At 46.8% G+C, this 17,842-nt stretch overlaps 1 protein-coding gene across 1 annotated transcript in view; it reads right to left on the bottom strand.

The window, feature by feature from the left end:
• Positions 1-2,633: 2,633 nt before the first annotated feature.
• LOC308380786 (teashirt homolog 1-like) overlaps positions 2,634-17,842 on the bottom strand; it is a 32,600-nt gene continuing 17,391 nt past the window's right edge. The window contains exon 2 of the mRNA XM_080858190.1: positions 2,634-7,407. Within this exon, the coding sequence (XP_080714316.1) occupies positions 3,899-7,407 (3,509 nt within the window). The 3' untranslated portion in view covers positions 2,634-3,898. The remainder of the gene's footprint in view (positions 7,408-17,842) is intronic.

The raw sequence follows: 17,842 nt of genomic DNA, 5'->3' as shown, positions 1-17,842 counted from the left end.
CAATCAGCTCAAAGTGTCCCATGTTTATCTGTGTGCTATTTATTTTCCTCTACATCACCCCCCCTACCCCCCCCAACCCCCCCCACCCCCCCCCCCCCCCCACACACACACACACCACCATCATCCACCTCCACCTTCCAGGAAACTGTAACCCTCATTCGGAGGCTAATCCAGGGGCTCCGTGTTTCTTTTGTGAATGAATGTGTGTATCACTCACAGAGGTGATGCCGTGTGAAATGGCCGTGTAATTGTACACTGGACAAGGCCCATCCCTGTGTGTCTGTGTGTTCCTTTCCAATACAATGGAATGTCCCTATGCAAGTGTGAGTATATTTATTTGTTCGAGTCTGTGTGTGTTTGTGTGTGTGTGCTCCTGTCCATTTCAGCAGAATGTCCTTATGCAAGTGTGAGTGTATTCTTTATTTTTGTGTGTGGGAATCAGTGAGTTCCTGCCCATTTCAGTTGAATATCCCTATGTTAGTGTACGTTTTATTAGTTTGTGTGTGTGTGTGTGTGTGTGTGTGTGTGTGTGTGTGTTCCTGACCATCACATTGGAGTGCCCTTAATCGGAGTGGGAGGGAGCGCCCCATCACACTGCATTGTTCTGCTGCCGAGGGAGGCAGTGTGGCTGTGTCCCTGTGTCTCTGTGCGCCCCTCCTCAGCTCAGATCACCGAGGCCTCTGGGAGCCCGGGCCAGTGTGCTCTGGGAGACGGCTGTGATGATTAAAGGTCAGCCCAAGATCATCTGAGACTCGCCCCTAGCCCTGGGATCTGGCGAACAATAAAACGCACTATTATCACGCTGGCAACATACACTGTTCGTCTTTGTCAGATGAGGCGGGAAGGAAAAAAGAAGAAAATAAATCCTCTGATAGATGTTGAACTTCCCCCCGTTTTTATGTATCGGCTTAATGTCAATAGTCATCAGACCAGACCCAGGCAGGGGAGATAGACGTTCAGTTGACTTCCAGGAAGACATGAACAAACGACGGATGAGTTTGCACTTGTAGGATAACACTGTCTCTTTCAGTGTGAGTGCTCCAAAGACCAGTCACAAGCCAAGCATGAGGCTCACAACACAATAAGAACCCTTATAGTTTATCACCATCATCAGTTTATGACTGTTCGGCCGTCAGACACCACTGAAAGCTTGGATGTTCTAGCCTTCATTCAACAACTGTCTTTCTGTTCGGATCCTTTTTTTTATTTTTTTTTTAACTGTCATCAGCAGGGACATCACTAGACAATTATGGTTAGGGGGGCAAAGCTATCATAATCACCCCCCACCCCCCCAAGGATAGAAAAAAAGCCTCAGATGGTCATCAGAGCAATTTTATAGAGTAATAAGCAATGTACATAAAACTGGTTAAACAAAGAGTTACTTGGGTAGGTTGGAGTGCAGAACATCTCATCAAGATTTGCATTGATTGGATCTTCTGTTATTAATGCTATCCATGGACTTACATCAGGGGGTTTCTTGAATAGCAGTTTAATTTTTTGTGTACATATAGGTCTCTTGTCGTCTTCGATGAAGAATTTCCATGTAACCAAACTTTAGGATCTGCGTTATGATAGCTACCTCTTTTACTTACAACAATCCTGTTAACTGTAGCCTATGTTAAACTAATCATGATGCAGGGTAACGTCTTTATCCGTAGCATAATAAACTACAGCAATTATGAGAGCTGGCTGTTAACAATAAACATGTTGCCATTTTTTTTGTTTCAGTTAGGCCCTTTTTATTTCAAGTACTTACTATTTTAGCTGATAGGAAGGTAGCGCTAAAGTTTGCTGATGGCACAGAAGATTGCAGTTTGGTGATGCTATCAATTATAAGCAGAGAGTAAACTAGGAGTTCCAACTCCTTGCATGGTGTTGCAAGCCCCCCCAAAATAGGCACAGTAATGCCATGGTCATCAGTTAAATGTATAAGGCATCAGCCTCAAATAAGATATGCCCTGTCCAACTGACTGTGATGTGTACTGTGCAAAGGATGTTACATGTATGGATCAGAGCCAATAATCAGTATGCCTTAAATCTTATTCTTAATGTCTGTACCAGATGTAAATTAAGTACATTCAGTAAATTACATTTACCAATTCAGGCTCACTGGAGGCTGGAAGGTTGTCTTTCACTATAGAAACACGCCAGTGACCAAAGCCACACATAGAGGGAGATGTGTGCTGTGACAAAGAAGACACCTGCAACTGCTGCAAATGTGTTTAGACAAGCATGTACACATCAATACACTTCTGGGGGGAGTAGTGTTCAAATAGGACATCCCAGGAGATTTACTGTCGGCCTGACACATTTGTGTGTAGTTATGTGACAGTGAACTTGCAATCACCAATCATTTGGAAATATATATACAGTATATGTGTTGCAGATCAATTTGCTTTATTATTATTACTATTAATATTATTTTTATATTAGTATTATATGTGTTTGTGTTATGTTTATGTGCTTGGAGGTGTAACATGAAATTAACTTTGATATTCAATAAAAACACAAAAATGCATTATCAACTGCTTTGGGGTTTATTTTACAATTGAGAAAAAGAAAATAAAAAAAGAAAAAGTTATTGGCGCTAAAAAGATATTTTTTCCTTTTTTTACAATATTGTTGATAAAACATTAAACTGTATAGTCATTGTGCATCGCTCATGTCTTTTCACACCATTATCATGCATCAAACAGGATGCAAGTATAATTATTTGTTTTCCTGTAAACCAAGCTAGAGGAGCTTTTTTTTCTTCTTTCCAAAAAAGAGGGGAACATTTGTGTCTCTACAGCATATAACTATGTACAGGATGTGTTCAGTTTTTTGTTTAGGTATTTTTTTAGATTTTCATATATAAAATGACAATATAAAAGTTAAAGAATGCACACATCTTAAAGTACAAATAACATTGAGCTGTTGCAAATGGCAAGATATGTCATGTGAGTTTTACATTTTCCATACTAACCATTATAACGGACTAATATCTTCTATGGGTTGAAATTAAAGCGGCACAATATAGAAAGATATTGTAACAAACAATACGTTTTGAAAATTACTATTAAAGTGATACTTTACATTGAAAAGAAACATTATCTATTTTTTTTGTCTTACAACAAACTTGCATACTGTACTGCAATGCCTTCTTACTGATTGATTTGAACCAAAAGCAGCAATACAATAACTATTCAGACCGTTGGGAGAATCCTTTTCTCAATGCAACACACAAACCAACCTCTGATCAGAACTTTCTGTTAATATAGCTGTTGAATGTCAAAAATAATAATAATTAAAAAAACTAAAAGCAGAAGATCAATAAAATTAATCTGTTTTTGTCATTGAAACATTTTTAAAAGTTCTCTTTACAAAATTAAATTGTCTTTAAGGTGCTACTTCAGTCTTCCGGAAGGGCTTCCACTTAACCTAAACAATTTCATTTTCAAATTCTTCATGTCATATTTTCGTTATTCTCTTTCCAAATGAATGTTTCTTTTTCAAATCCACAACTATAGTCACCAGTAGTCATTTTTAAAGAGCATTAATTGAATGAAAACTTGTTCAACATCACTAAAAGACATGCAGAGATCAGGACAAATAGCATATAAATACATTACAAAATAAGATGTCAAAAACTTGGCAAAAAAAACAAACAAACAAACTTGAACATAAAAAGACATGGTCCAGTCAGGCGGTTTCACAACAAAAGTAAGACTGAATGTTTATTTTTTTTTAATTCTTCTCGTTCTTTTATCTTTTCTTTATCTTTTTTTGACGGCTCAGTTTTGGCCCAGTGCAGTAAATGTGATCAATATATATTTTAGTGCAATGAAACTGGTCAGTTTACATAGCTGGCTCTCACTGGAGTGTATTTGTGGATAGCTGCGGCTGCCGCCCTAATGCTTCACATCTTCTCCTGTTTCTCCAGCTTCTCCAGTGCCGTGACAAACACCAGGTGGTCTTCTGGTGATTTGCCGTGAGTCTTACTCAGGTGCAGCTTAATGGCGTGTTTGCTAACAAACGTCCGATTGCAAAGTCTGCACTGGTAAATGGCACCGGAGCCAGAGTCATCGTCTGCTGTTGTCATGGAAGCCAGGGGGCTCCCGTATCCCAGTTTGTCACTTATCACCTTGGAGACAGCCTGCTGCTCCCGCAGGTGATCGGCAGACATCTTGGATAGGTCCTTCAGACTGAAGCCCAGGTGAAACTCCAAGTGGCCGATGTACGAGGAAGGAGTCCTGAACTGCGAGGCGCAGTCGCTGCAGAGGAATACGGGCTGGCAGGAGTCCATGTTTTTCAGGAACTTGGTCCCGCCGGTTCTCCGCAGCTGGTACTTGACATTGGCCAGCCAGTGGGAGATGGTGGTCATGGAGAGGCCAGTGAACTTGCAGATGTGCACCCGCTCCTGTGGCCCCAGGTCGGTCATGGCGTAGCGACCCTCCGAGGTCTCCCTGAGGCTGGAGGCAAACTGGGCCTGGAGGATGAGGAGGTGTTGGGGGTTCCAGTTCGACTGCCGGCCTTTTCTCTTCTGCACGGGTGAGAGGTCCTCCAGGTTGTCATCATACGTGCTGCCCTCCACGTCGGACTTCTCTGAGATGGAGGACGGGGTCGACGACTTGGGGGTGAGCCTGCCAGTGAGGTTCTTCACCATGTCTGAGATGTCCATCAGCGCGTTCTCCCGCAACGGGGACGAAACCGAGTCAGAGAGAGAGAGCAGAGGCCTATTACCATTGATGGAGCTGTTCACCAGAGTGCAGGAAGTGCCATTGGCGCTGCGCTCGTCACCGCTAGCGTTGCTGCTGCCGTTTTTGGATTTACTCAGATCTATGGGCTGGTCATTGCTCTCGTAGAAGAACCGGTTGGTGGGCTCAGGTTGCTTCACCTGTGTGGTGTTGAAGAGGGGCTTTTCCACGACACTGTTGCTAATTTTGTAGAGCATGGAGAGTGGGTCAGAGGTGGGGTTGATGGGCTTGGAGGCTTTGCTGAGGTGGGTGTTCATGATTGACTGCAGTGCACTGAGTGGGTTAATGAAAGGCCTCTCTGGTGAATGGTCAGTGATGATCCCCAAGCTGTTGCCATTGGTGATGGGCGACCTGCATGTGTCTGAGCCATTTTTGGCATGGTTGGGGGTTTCGACTGGGCTGTCTTTGGGCTCCTTCTTGCATACCCATTCAGACTCTGCCTTTCTGGGACTGCTGGTCCTTGTCGCTGTGGTGGCCATGGGAAGCATGCCATCCTTCTGCTCTCTCTGCACGGGTGAAGGAGATTTGGCAGAGGAAAGGGACCTGCATCGATCCCCGCTCACCACCCTCTCCTCTTTCTCCTTTTTCACAGAGGCCTTCCCGGTCAACTTCTCCACCAGCTCTTCCATGGCTGACACGTTGCTTCGTAATGAGGGCGGTGATGAGGGACTCCTGGGGGAGTGGATAAGAGACCCCGGATCTGTCACAAAGGCTCTCATGCTGCTATTGAAAGCTGGTTGTATGGGAACGCTCTGAACAGATGACGACAGTAAGGAAGATGACTTCATAGCTCCCTGGAGCTGGTAGGCAGCATGGATGCTGGGGTAGCCTCCCCATGTAGGGGTACCAGTTTGGGCCTTACTGATGGCACTGGACACAGTGTTCTCCAATGACTTCAGAATGTCCAAGCCTCCATTTGGCGTCTCATCCAGGTCCTCCTCTGTAAGGTACTTGTAGGATGTGGAATTTGACTCTGTTTTCTCGACACTTTTCTCGTCATCTTTCTCTTCTTTGATCTTTTTCTCTCCATGCTCACTTGACTCCATTCTCCTGTCCTCTGGTGTCTCTTTCTTTTCCTCTGAACATGTGGAGAGAGCTGGGGACACAGGTTGAGATTTGATCGAGGGAACAGGAAGTCTTGTGGTGGTTGGGGGCAAAGGAATGGACTGAAACTTCTCCTCCACCACTGGATCAAATACCAGCTGCTTGCCTTTCTTGGAGGCGGAGTTTGTGACCTTGAGGAAGTGACCTGTGACCATCATGTGGGCAGTTAGCTGCTGCAAAGTGTCATGGGAGCTTCCACACTCCATACACTTCAGGATCTGTGCCTTGCGGGCTTCAAACTGCCAAGTGTAACTGGCGCCATTCTGGTACCCATAGCGGTTGTTGGGTGTAACATATGGATTACCTGCTAATTTAGCATCTTTCCCAGCATCCCCAGTGGGAACACCACCGCTACCTAAGACAGTCTCAGGGGAGCATGGAGCGATGAGAGAGTCCTGAAGCATACGCTTTTTGGCTGAGGACACCAGTTTGGTCGCCAGTGCCGGCATAGGTTCTTTGAGAGGCACCTTCTGGTAATGCTTGGTCTTGATCATGTGGACACTCAGGTCCTGCAGGGACTCGAAGGAGTGGCCGCAGTACATACACTTGAGCACCTTCTGGGCATCCTCCTTGCCCTCCATTTCCATCAGTGACCGCTTGCGGGGCTTGGACCAGCGCTTTCCACTGTCTTGCTCTTTGTCTTTGTTGTCGTCGCGGTAGTGGCCGGTCTCATTCATATGCACGGTGAGCCCCACCAATGTGTCGTAGGCTCCACTGCAGTCCTTACACCTGAACTTGCTGGCACCGGTGAAAACAGAGCCGTAGAGCTTGTTGTTTTGCCTGTAGAGCTGCACCGTGCTAAAGAGACTAGGCTCTGGCAGTAAATGGTAAGGGGTTTGCTGGAGGGTTTTAGCCAGGGCTGCTTGGTGCCAGTCATAGGCAATACCAGCCCCATTGCTGGAACCCACAGTGCCGCTGTTATTGCCATCACTGCTGGGAAGCGTGGTTGTAGTAGGGGGGCCATTTGAGTTGCTGTTTGCGCTGCTGATCGGAAGGTTGACTGTAGTGCTCTTTCCATTGTGATGGCTGCTGCTGTTGCTGGTAGCACTGCTGCTACTGGGGCAGGCGGCGACAGCCTTGATAGCAAGGGCAGCAGCAGAGTTGGCCATGGCACTGCTGGAGGACTCTGGCTTGGCCTTCATGATGTCCATGGCAATGCGGGACCATGATGCATCAGAGATCAGGTTTGCATAGACGGCTTTCATCTGGGCCAAGCTGTCATGGAGAGCATTACTGCTGCTGTTGATTGAGGGGGGGCTGGTGGCGGTGGCGGGGGCGGTGTCCATGCGGCAGGACCCTTCCTCTTTGTCCTGGCCATCTCTGGAGGACGTGCTTTTGAAGTCGGTGAGGCGCTCGCTAGTGTCACTGAGGGGGGAGCCATACCCAGCATCCGGGTTGGTACCGTTACTCAGGGGGGAGTCACGGAAACTGGGGGGGCCCATGAAAGCATCCTCCTCTTCCTCGTTGCAGATATACTCCGTGTCTTGGCCATCCAGTGACAGGCCGTCATCGTGGAGGTGCTCCTCATCAAAGGGCCCATCCTTCAGCTCATCTCCTGGCGCATAAGCTACAACACAGAAAAAATGGTGGGGTCAGCATTGCACTAATAAAATAGATTATTATTTCAGCAACACCAATTGGAACTCGTTTTAGATATTATTAAGGCAGGTAGGAGGAACAGAATTGTGTCATGACAGAAAACAACAGTGCTGATAGTATTTAGCAATGTTCTTCCAGTTACTGAATCATTTAGCATGAGGTTTTGTGATATCGAATCTCTGTACCCATTTCGGTTTTAACTAGACTGTGTGTCAGTCTTTGTGAGAACTGTTTAGACTAGATACACACTGTGATCCTACTGCATATTTTACCCACAAACATTACTGCTCATATAAACACGACCCAAGGTCTGTACACAGAGATTACACTACGGTAATCAGCAGACGGGATGACACGAGGATCTAAGAAATAGCGCATTGTGTCGATCACAACAAACATTTTATATTTACCATGGTCAGTGCCTGAAGCTGCTATTAAAAATTCATTTATGAACAAACCCACAAACAAACAAAAACGTGCCTTGAGAGAGTGAGTGAGCGAAGAGAGACAGACGGAGAGGCAGAGAGCAGAGGAGAGGGAAGGGGGGAAAGAGAGAGAGAGAGAGAGAGGGAAGGGAGACAGGAAAGACAGCCCCCTTAGTTCTCCCTTTATCTCCTTCCTCCATGGTGAGATGTGTGTCCTAGATGCCAGTATCAGTCTCTCCTGATGAAACAGATGTGCTGTCAGCTTCAAACACCACGCTAAGCTGTCATATCATAATCTAAGTGGACATAATACCTGATATATGTATGCTGGCACCATTTACTGCTGCATGCGAAGAGATACAAGGGGAAGAGAGAAAGGCTAGCAGCTGCATCGGGGTGAATGTGTGTGTGTGTGTGTGTGTGTGAATGTGTGTAAGTGTATGTGTGTGTGCAAGCCTCCATGTGTTCACATGTTCGTATTAAGAGATGGTGGCAGAATGCACCCTGGTAATGTGTACACTGTTTCTCTTGCCTCTTTTTTTCACTGCTGGCTCTGTAGGTACAACAATGTACAGATGGTCATGAAAAATGAATTGAAATATGCTCCCCACCATTGTTTCCAATCATTTTCCTTGCAGACTTAGTGTTCAGGGGTGAACACACCCACAGGAGCCTTGACTTATTTTCTTTAGGACACTTTTTCCAAATGAATAACAGATTCATGAGGCTACTATGCTAGTGTTTGAATACCATCAGCTGACTGCTAGGCCTATTTTTTTCCTACTGCCCTATAACCCCTGATGTGCTGATACGTAAACTCCTACTCATACTTAATAATAGAAGTAGACTGGACACAAGCACTGTCTTTCCATGTTCAAGCTTCATATATTTCTGGGGGTAGTCAATGTCTTATCACTATGGATACCACAAAGTTCTGTGATTTTGAGCATGAATACATTTCATGCCCCAAATTGTTTTCAGTGGTCATACTGTGATCAAATATATCACTGTTGACTCCATGGTTTTGCAGTGTCCTCTTGTGTTTTACACCAAGTCGAGCATCGTCAAGAATGGTAAAGCTCCTTCAACATTTTACATTTATACACTTTAATTCCAGAACACACTATGCATAGACCACTGGACACCTGACCACTGACCACTGGACGCCTGTCTGTCAAAACCCTACACAATTCACTTGCGGACATGGCCAGCATCCCTGCTCTCCCCTGGCTGAACAAAAGTACTGATGGAAAAGAGACCTGAGAGAGAAAGCAGGCAAATTTACTCTGGGACTGAATGTGTTGTGCTGGATCGAAGGGCTGCTGGTGGGAGGTGTGGGAGTGATGTGCTGGAGGATGGAAACGGGGGCTAGCGGAGGAGGGGAAGGGAGAGAGGGAGGGATGGAAGGGAGGGATGGAAAGGAGGGGGGACGTGTAGCTACGTGCCGTCCTGTCCATCATGTCAGCCCGGTGGAAAGAGGGAGAGAGAAGGAGAGAGGGAGAGGGAGTGAGGGTGATGGCTGAGAGCAGGACCATCTGCGCGGGCGAAAAAGCGCCTGTCACTTCTGCTCGCGGACACCCGGCGCTCAACCAGACAGGAGACAGCGGCGCCGCGCCACGACCCGCCACTAGCTGTCACAAACAGCGGGCAACTAAACCAACACGCCATCCCAGGTCAGGCCACACGGACGGCCAAATTTCATCCGCCACGTTCACGTGAGCACCGTGACATTTTAACGCTCACATGTCCGAATAAAAACAGCCATCCAGCAGGACCTGGGACCAAGGCGCCATGTCCTATTTTGTTGATTTTTTGTATGCGCCCTAACATCCTTAAAGTGCATGGGTGGTTGGCTGGCAGACAGACCGACAGGCAGGCAGATCCAGGGGTTTTATAATTAATGAGACTGACAGTGCTCTGTGCTTCTCTCTGGGTGTGCACCAGACGCGTGGGCTTCTGGCATGACGTTACACTCATACAGGGTGCAACTATTTCCCCCCCCTAGATGATACACCTCTGGAAACCGTAGAAAGACTGCATTCATTTTTCCCCCAACCGCATGGTCACAATATTGGCTTTTGAATATCCCATTTATGTGAGACACTTCACCATCTTTATCTCCTTTCCTTTCCTTTTTTTTCCCTCCCTCCCTCTTCCCTTCACTATTTTCTCCCCCCTCTTTCCTGTAGTTTCTTTTTCTTTTTTGCACGAGTCAGCTGGTTGTTAAATCAATAACACACTCTGTCAAGCTCACAGTGCCTTGCCATTTGGCTGCTGTCAAACCCAAACAAACTAGATAAGATATCCGGCCGAAAAGCAGGGGACACCAGCGAGAGAAACAGAGAGAGAGATTGAGTGAGAGAGAACTGAGAGAGTGAAGAGTGAGGAAGAGAGAGAGAGAGAGAGGGAAGATGAGACCACACAGGGAACCCCCGGCCCCCCATTTCCCTGGCCTTATTTTATTTACCCACATTTCTTTATTTATTTGAGGTGATTTTGGGAAAGAGAGGGCAATCACCGCAGTCATTTGCAGCACTAATGTCCAATACGGGCCCCTTTCAGTCATGTCATTTAGATGGGCCAAGTCCTCGCTTCTTTCCCCCGGAGCACAGTGAAACCGGGGGGCCGTTTAGCGGACATTTTAATGGGAAAGCGGGGGTCGTCTTCTTTCTTCCCCCCCCAGATTCCGTTTGTCACCCCAGTCTCCATTACAAGCCTCTTGCCTCTGATGGCTTTGGACAGCAGCTGATCAAAAAGCCATTGCTTGACCTGTGCGGTGTGGCAGAACGGATGGAGAGAACGAGAGCGTGGGAGGGAGAGAGAGAGATAGAGAGAGAGAGAGAGAGAAAGAGAGAGAGAGAGAAGGAGGGAGTTTGAGTGAGAGAGAGGTGAGAGAGGGGGACAGGAGGAGATGAGAGGAAAATAAAGGCAGCGGGAAAAGGAGAAGAGAAAGAGAAAGGGAGGAGAGGAGAGGATAGGATAGGAGAAGAGAAGAGTAGAGAGGGGGGTTGGACACACAAGGGCTGTAAATAAAATGACATTATTATTTCCTCTGTCCCGTCATGTAGAAAAGCCAATTATGGTAATGTGGCCGCCTGCGTGTCAGAGGGGATGCTGAGATGGGTCTCTCCGGAGCGGCGTAAGTGAGTGTGATCCGGCAGCAACATGCCCGACCCTCGCCACACACACACACACACACACACACACACACACACAACCAAGACAGGGACCAGAGGGGCCTGGCTAGCCCACTATCAATCAACAACACCCACACCTCAAAGTATACATTCCCATGACTGTTATACAAACGTGAAGTGTGCAAGATATAAATATCTATAAATGTGTTATTACTGAGAAAGAATCTTCTGGATTGTTTGGATTAGTGATGGAACGCTAACTGGGACGGTTTTGTCCATGTCATAACGCTCTTTGCTTTTTGGCCTTTGGTCGTCTTCTGCTTCCCTTGTAGTTCTGTGCAGGGCTGTTCTCCAGTCAGAATGGAAACATACCAATGGAAGGTGTTGACGTTGCATGATCTCCATTTAGATGACTTTGGATTCGCAAAGAGATGGCTACGCATCATCTTCCATCATCAATATGCAGGGGATTTCATTCTTAAAATGACAGCTTTACAGTCATTTTCCCTCAGTTAGTCTCTTCCTCTCTCTGTGTCTACCCTCTCCCTGTACTCACGCTCCATCACTGCTTCCCTCCCCCCCTCCTCTCTCTCACCACCCAGGCTGAGATGTGAGGTTTGGTCCAGCAGCAGCCCATCTCAGAGTGGATAATGGAGCATATGGCAGAACACCTCCGGAGCTTTAAATAACAGCGCTCTCTCTCTCTCTCTCTCAGGCCTCCACTCCTCCTTCTTCCTCTGCTCTTCCCTCGCTTTCTCCTGCTCCCCCTTTAGCCCCGATCACACAGATTTATCTCCTGTGCTTCTACACTTCCGGCCCAGTCATGGTGGTGGGGGGGGGAGATGCAACCCCCCTCCTCCTCCTCCTCCTCCCCCTCCTCCTTGGCACTATTTCGTTCGCATCCTTGTGTGATGTAAATAAAACCTCGGAGGAGAATAGACAGTGCACTTCACATTTTTCTGCATCAACTAAAGGAAGCGTGACAAATGCACACAGTGACAGCTGAGACCCCGCGCACGCTGCTCCACTTCTGGGACAAAGTAAAAAAAGTCACATACAAAAAAAAATAACAGAAGAGAGAAAATCAACTGCTTTGCATATAAATAAAGGACCATAAGGATAGAAAAGTATACATCCCTAATAATGGGCACTGTATTAGTATTTAGGGGGGATGTACATAGTTCATTTTAATATGTAATGTACACATGGAGGCACAGACAGCTTGTAAGCGTTAACATACTAAACCTTTGGTCTACTCTACTCTGGCAGCATTTCCTGTGAGTTCCTTTAAAGGGTAACAGTGGGGGGGGGGGGGGGGGGCTTTGGGAGAGGGTGGGAGCTGTGTTAACACAACATTAAGATTTCCCTGAGGAGCACGTTAGGTACCTCTCCCTTCAAAAGTTCCTGTTTTTTACGGCGGGTGTAAAACACACTGATCAAAAGAGGAGGTGAAAGGTGAGGAAGACGAGTGGGTTAAACGCCAGCGACCTCACCTCAAAGGAGGTGGTCTGTAAAAATATAAACACATCACACCAACGGGAGAGAGAGAGTGAGGGAGAGAGAAAGAGAGAGAGAGAGAGGGAGATAGAGAGAGAGCGAAAGACAGAGACAGAGAGAGAGAGAGTGATCGAGAGAGAAGTCAACACTGCTATTAAGAAGTGGACAGTACCCCTCATGGATTGAGCCCTCCATAGTATGGCTGCCGTTTGAATGTAAACTTATCGTAACATGATTCGCCGTGAGGCACCGTTCAAAGAATGGCATCCCAGCCCTTTGCCATTGTGTATGTATGTGTGCATGTTCATGAGAGGAAGTGAGAGAGGGGGGGTTATTTATAGAGAAAGATTTATACTAAAAGATTAAATCACAGAACTGGCTAGCACTAGCGATATTTCTACAACTTCTCCTATGACACAAACATACAGATAAAATATACACACATACATATTCTTTCACACGCATCCATACAATAACACTGATTCACTGACAATATAAACTAGGAGGAAGAGCCTACATTTTAGGATCCATTTAGGATACATTACAAACACACACACACACACACACACACACTTCCATACTAAGCACACCGTATTTATGGATGTGTTTGTTGTTTCCCCAGGAAACGGGGGTCAGAATGGGCTTGAGCTGGGGAGGAGAGGAGAGGAGAGGAGAGGAGGAGAGAGGCAGGCGATTGCACTTTGTGGTTCACAGATAGGTTTTAACATGCGGCAAGATCAATAGACTGTACCAGCACGATCGATCGCAATTCATACCCCTTTCATATTTGGATTTTCTCCCATTCTGAGTATGCTCCTGACCTGCTCACACACACACACACACACACACACACACACACACACACACACACACACACACACACACACACACTAACACGACTATATAGGGCATTCACACAACATATGAAATGAAACAAATAACTACATAAGAACTGCATGTAACGCACGTGCAAACATGATTCTCTACTGAGGCATTCACCTGCTCAATAAATAGAAACAGACATTACTTACACACACGCAAGCACGCACGTACGCACTCACACACACACACACACACACACACACACTCCAGACAATGCAGACATGTGGGCTCAATAAAACAATATGGAATTTATTTATTTTTATAGAGCATATCAGCTCGTCCCTGTCTCCCCTGCATAACCAGCCCGGTATAATTAAACCATAAATTTCAACATGCTCGTTTAATTACAAGAGACAATGTCGGGAGGCAGGAGAATAAACAAATGCCTTTGAAGTGAGTGCTTAAAGAGGAGGGGGGGAAATGAGGAGAGAGAGAGAGAGAGAGAGAGAGAGAGAGGAGGCAAGCATACGAGAAAGGAAAGAAAGAGAAGGGGAGGAGAAAGGGAGAGAAAGTGAAGAGACACTGAAGCAGTTCATTTTGGTGGACTGACATAGAGAAAATGGAGAGATCTGCTTCAAAGAAAGAATGAGAGAGAGAGAGAGGAGCATCATGAAAGAAAAGACAGAAAGTATGTGTGTGTGTATATATATATATATTTATATATACATATATATATATATGTGAGTGTCGGTGTGTGTGTGTCGGTGTGTGTGTGTGTGTGTGTAAAAATAAGACAGCATTGTTTTTGTATTCCGAGCAGTGCTTTCCAGGTCTAGCCCGATGCTGGCAGATGCCCCTCACGGGAGCGTCCCCACCCTCTCTGTGCACCGTGCCCACGTACGGGCAGACCTATGGAGCACGGCACGCCGTCACGTCGACAGATGCAAACACACACCAGCCCCGATTCCTGCCGAAGGGTGGGCCAATTAAGCGTTGCCCGTACACAACAGGTTAGCTTATTAACCAAAGTGGAGATTACGCACTAATTGGAGGAGGTGGCATTAGCTAGATTTTAGCGGCGCTCACCTCCGCCTGATGACTAACAACGTAAGTAATCCTAATTAGCCTGGAGAACATGGTGAGGGTGAAGGGGGGGGGGGGGGGTGCTGAAGTGTGTGTTTACAGTTTACTACAGGCACAAACAAATGTGCACACACAAAAGCACGCACACAGGGTTCGTACACCCAGCTGAGGGTAATCCCGTGTTAGCATCGGAGGCTAAGCAAATACGACGCTAAAGACACGGGTGGAGGAGGAGAAGGAGGAGTTTAACTATTCCATGTTTAACTCACTTTATCACTCTCTCACTCTCTCTCACTCTATTCTCCCTGTTTTCTGGTACAGTCTCTGAGGGGAGCTCACCGAGCACACAGGGTGCATGGTGAAAGAAGAGGCATGGCATGAAGAGAGAGAGAGAGAGAGAGAGCAAGAGAGAGAGAGAGAGAGAGAGAGAGAGAGAACAATGTCGTTTGTAGTCCAAACTCATACCCCTGCATGCACACTGCTATTTAAACACCCTTCTTTGAAGCGCCCTCAGACTATAGTCTGTTTCTAACAACTCCTCTAGTCTTGTGTCTCACTGCGTTGACCTGTACTTCCCTTTCGTTTAAGAAATCCCTGAGTACAAAAAAACACCCAGTATGTTTCAGCTGTTATGTACACACACACACACACACACACACGTGCGCACGTTCACGTACACACACACACACACACACACGCGGCTCACCTGTGCTGCTCGCAGTCCCCTGAAAGACAACACACACAGAGGCCCCAGACAACAGCCAAAGGCAGCTGGCTCCATCACCTAGCAACGGTCTGGCTGATAGATGACCCCAAAGATGGATAATTACCGTAAATCACAAGAGCTCAGACACTAAGAGGGAGAATGGGAGGGGGCGAGAGAGGGGGAAAAGAGAGAGAGGGTGAGGGGAAAAGAGGAGGGGGGTGAAATAGTGAGTGATTGAGTGAGTGAAAGAAAGAAAGAAATGGAAAAAAAAGGGAGTGAGTGTGTGAGAAAAGGAGAGAGAAAAAAAGGAATGGGGGTATAAAATAGAATGAGTGATTGAGTGAGAGAAGAGGGAGAGGGGAGCGAGAGATTGTGTGTGTTTGTGTGTGTGTGTGTGCGTGCGCGAGTGCGTGTGTGTGTTTGGGGAGGGGATAAAGAGGGTTAGGAGCTGGTTGAGCAGACATTAATGCACCTTGATGAGGCGTTGGACCGCCCGCGCACCCCTCCCCCCCACTCACCCCCCCCACCCCGCCCCCGCCACCCCATCCCTAGGAGACCGGAGCAGCAGCCGCCGCCTTGCTACTGTAACCTGACACCTCTGGCCCCGCCCAGCTGCAGGGGCTGCTTGCTTGTCAAGGGCTTCACCTCTCTGCACAGAGACGCCAATCAAAGGACCGACCCAAAAACACTCCGACCGCAGGGGGTGGACCATCTTAAAAACTAACAAGAGTGGGGGGGGGGGGGGGGGGGGGGGAGAGAAAGTACTCATGTGTGTGTATAACACAACAATCCTCTCAGCTGGTGAGAGAGAAATTCTCAAACACCTTCAGAGAAAAACAGTGTTGTTTTGTTTTGACAAAAAAAACTAAAAAACAAAACAATAGTTGCTTTTGTAAGTGAAATGGTGTTGTGCGTACAATCCGAAACAGGCAGAGCAGAAGGGCACGTATCTCCCCTGTCTTCAGTGTTGAGCCCTTCTGGCGTCTCTCTGGGAGACATCTGATATGTCTGCCCGTGATAGATTGACAGGTAATGAGGAGAGTGAGGGGCGTTGGAGACAGGAGCAGGTGTTGGCCACAGTCTGCTTGGCTGGCTGTGAGATCTGCCACGTACTTCACTCTCCCACACGCATATACACACACACACACACACACACACACACACACACACACACACACACACACACACACACACACACTCACTCACTCACTCTCCCACACGCATATACACACACACACACACACACACACACACACACACACACACACACACACTCTCCCACACACATACACACACTCACACTCACTCACTCACTCTCCCACACGCATATACACACACACACACACACACACACACACACACACACACACACACACACACACACACACACACACACACACACACACACACACACACACACACACTCACACTCACTCACTCACTCTCCCACACACATACACACACACACACACACACACACACACACTCACACTCACTCACTCACTCTCCCACACACATACATACACACACACACACACACACACACACACACACTCACTCACTCACTCACTCTCCCACACACATACACACACACACACACACATACCTCACAAGGCCATCAGACACAACTCCTCACAACACAGGCAACTGAGAGGGGGAGAGAGAAAAAGAGCGAGAGAGAGGGAGTGTGTGTATATGTGAGAGAGAGAGATCGAGAGAAAGAGAGCTAGAGAGAGAGAAAAAACGAGATGGGAGATCAAGAATGTGGGAGAGTAAAGGAGAAAAGCAGAGGAGAGTCCAACACAATACGGCTCACAGATACACAGATAGCTAACCGACACGTAACAAATGAGGAGGCGGCAACGAGAGGGGAGGGGAGGACTCAGCAGGAGAGAGACACACCAAAGGAGAAAGAGAGAGAGAGAGAGGGGAGGTGTCGGAGAAGGAAAAGAGAGAGGGAGAGAGGGAAAGAGAGAGAGCAATTGAAAGGGGGGAAAGAGATGAATTTGAAAAAGTCCACGGCCGGTAAATAACAGCACTGGGGCTGTAAGGAAAGTTGTCATGTGATCCCACGGGGAGCGTTCAGACTCGGGAAGAAACAGGCTCTCACTTATAAATCCCCTCCAAGTTTACAGCGCTACATTAAGAGCTCAGTGTACGCCACAAATCAGACCAAGACAGGCGCTGGACTGACAAGAGATTCCAGCATGTTCCTGAGAGGACACCTTTTACACACACACCAACACACATCAACACACACACACACACACACACACACACACACACACACACACACACACAAAACTTAGAAAGACTTGAAAAGTTCACAGCAAACAATTTTTTAAACACAAGAGTGTAACAACTTTTGAAATTTCACTAAATTTAATTTGATCTTACTTTTCTCCAAGTGTTCCAATAAACCTAGACTATTGAGTTCAGTTGAACAAAATGCAGAGACTGAGAAAATAGCACATTGAGGCTTTGTAACAGAAACACATTATAATTAATAACAGTAATGTAGGTACTGAATAATAAGCTTTCACACACCAACAGATTGACGAGTGAGCTATACCGTGCACGATGGTATAGTTATAGACCGTAATGTAGAGTGTTATCACAAATAATAGCATGGTCTGTGCGTGGACAAATGTTTTCCTTCTAGTTTGGTTCTCTGAGAGTGAGGTTTGGTAGGTGACAGTTAGATTATGTTCCCACAACCCACCTGTGCTGGCC

Source organism: Sprattus sprattus (assembly GCF_963457725.1).
Source record: "Sprattus sprattus genome assembly, chromosome: 19".
Taxonomy (NCBI): domain Eukaryota; kingdom Metazoa; phylum Chordata; class Actinopteri; order Clupeiformes; family Clupeidae; genus Sprattus; species Sprattus sprattus.
This window is presented reverse-complemented; position numbering and strand designations above follow the sequence as displayed.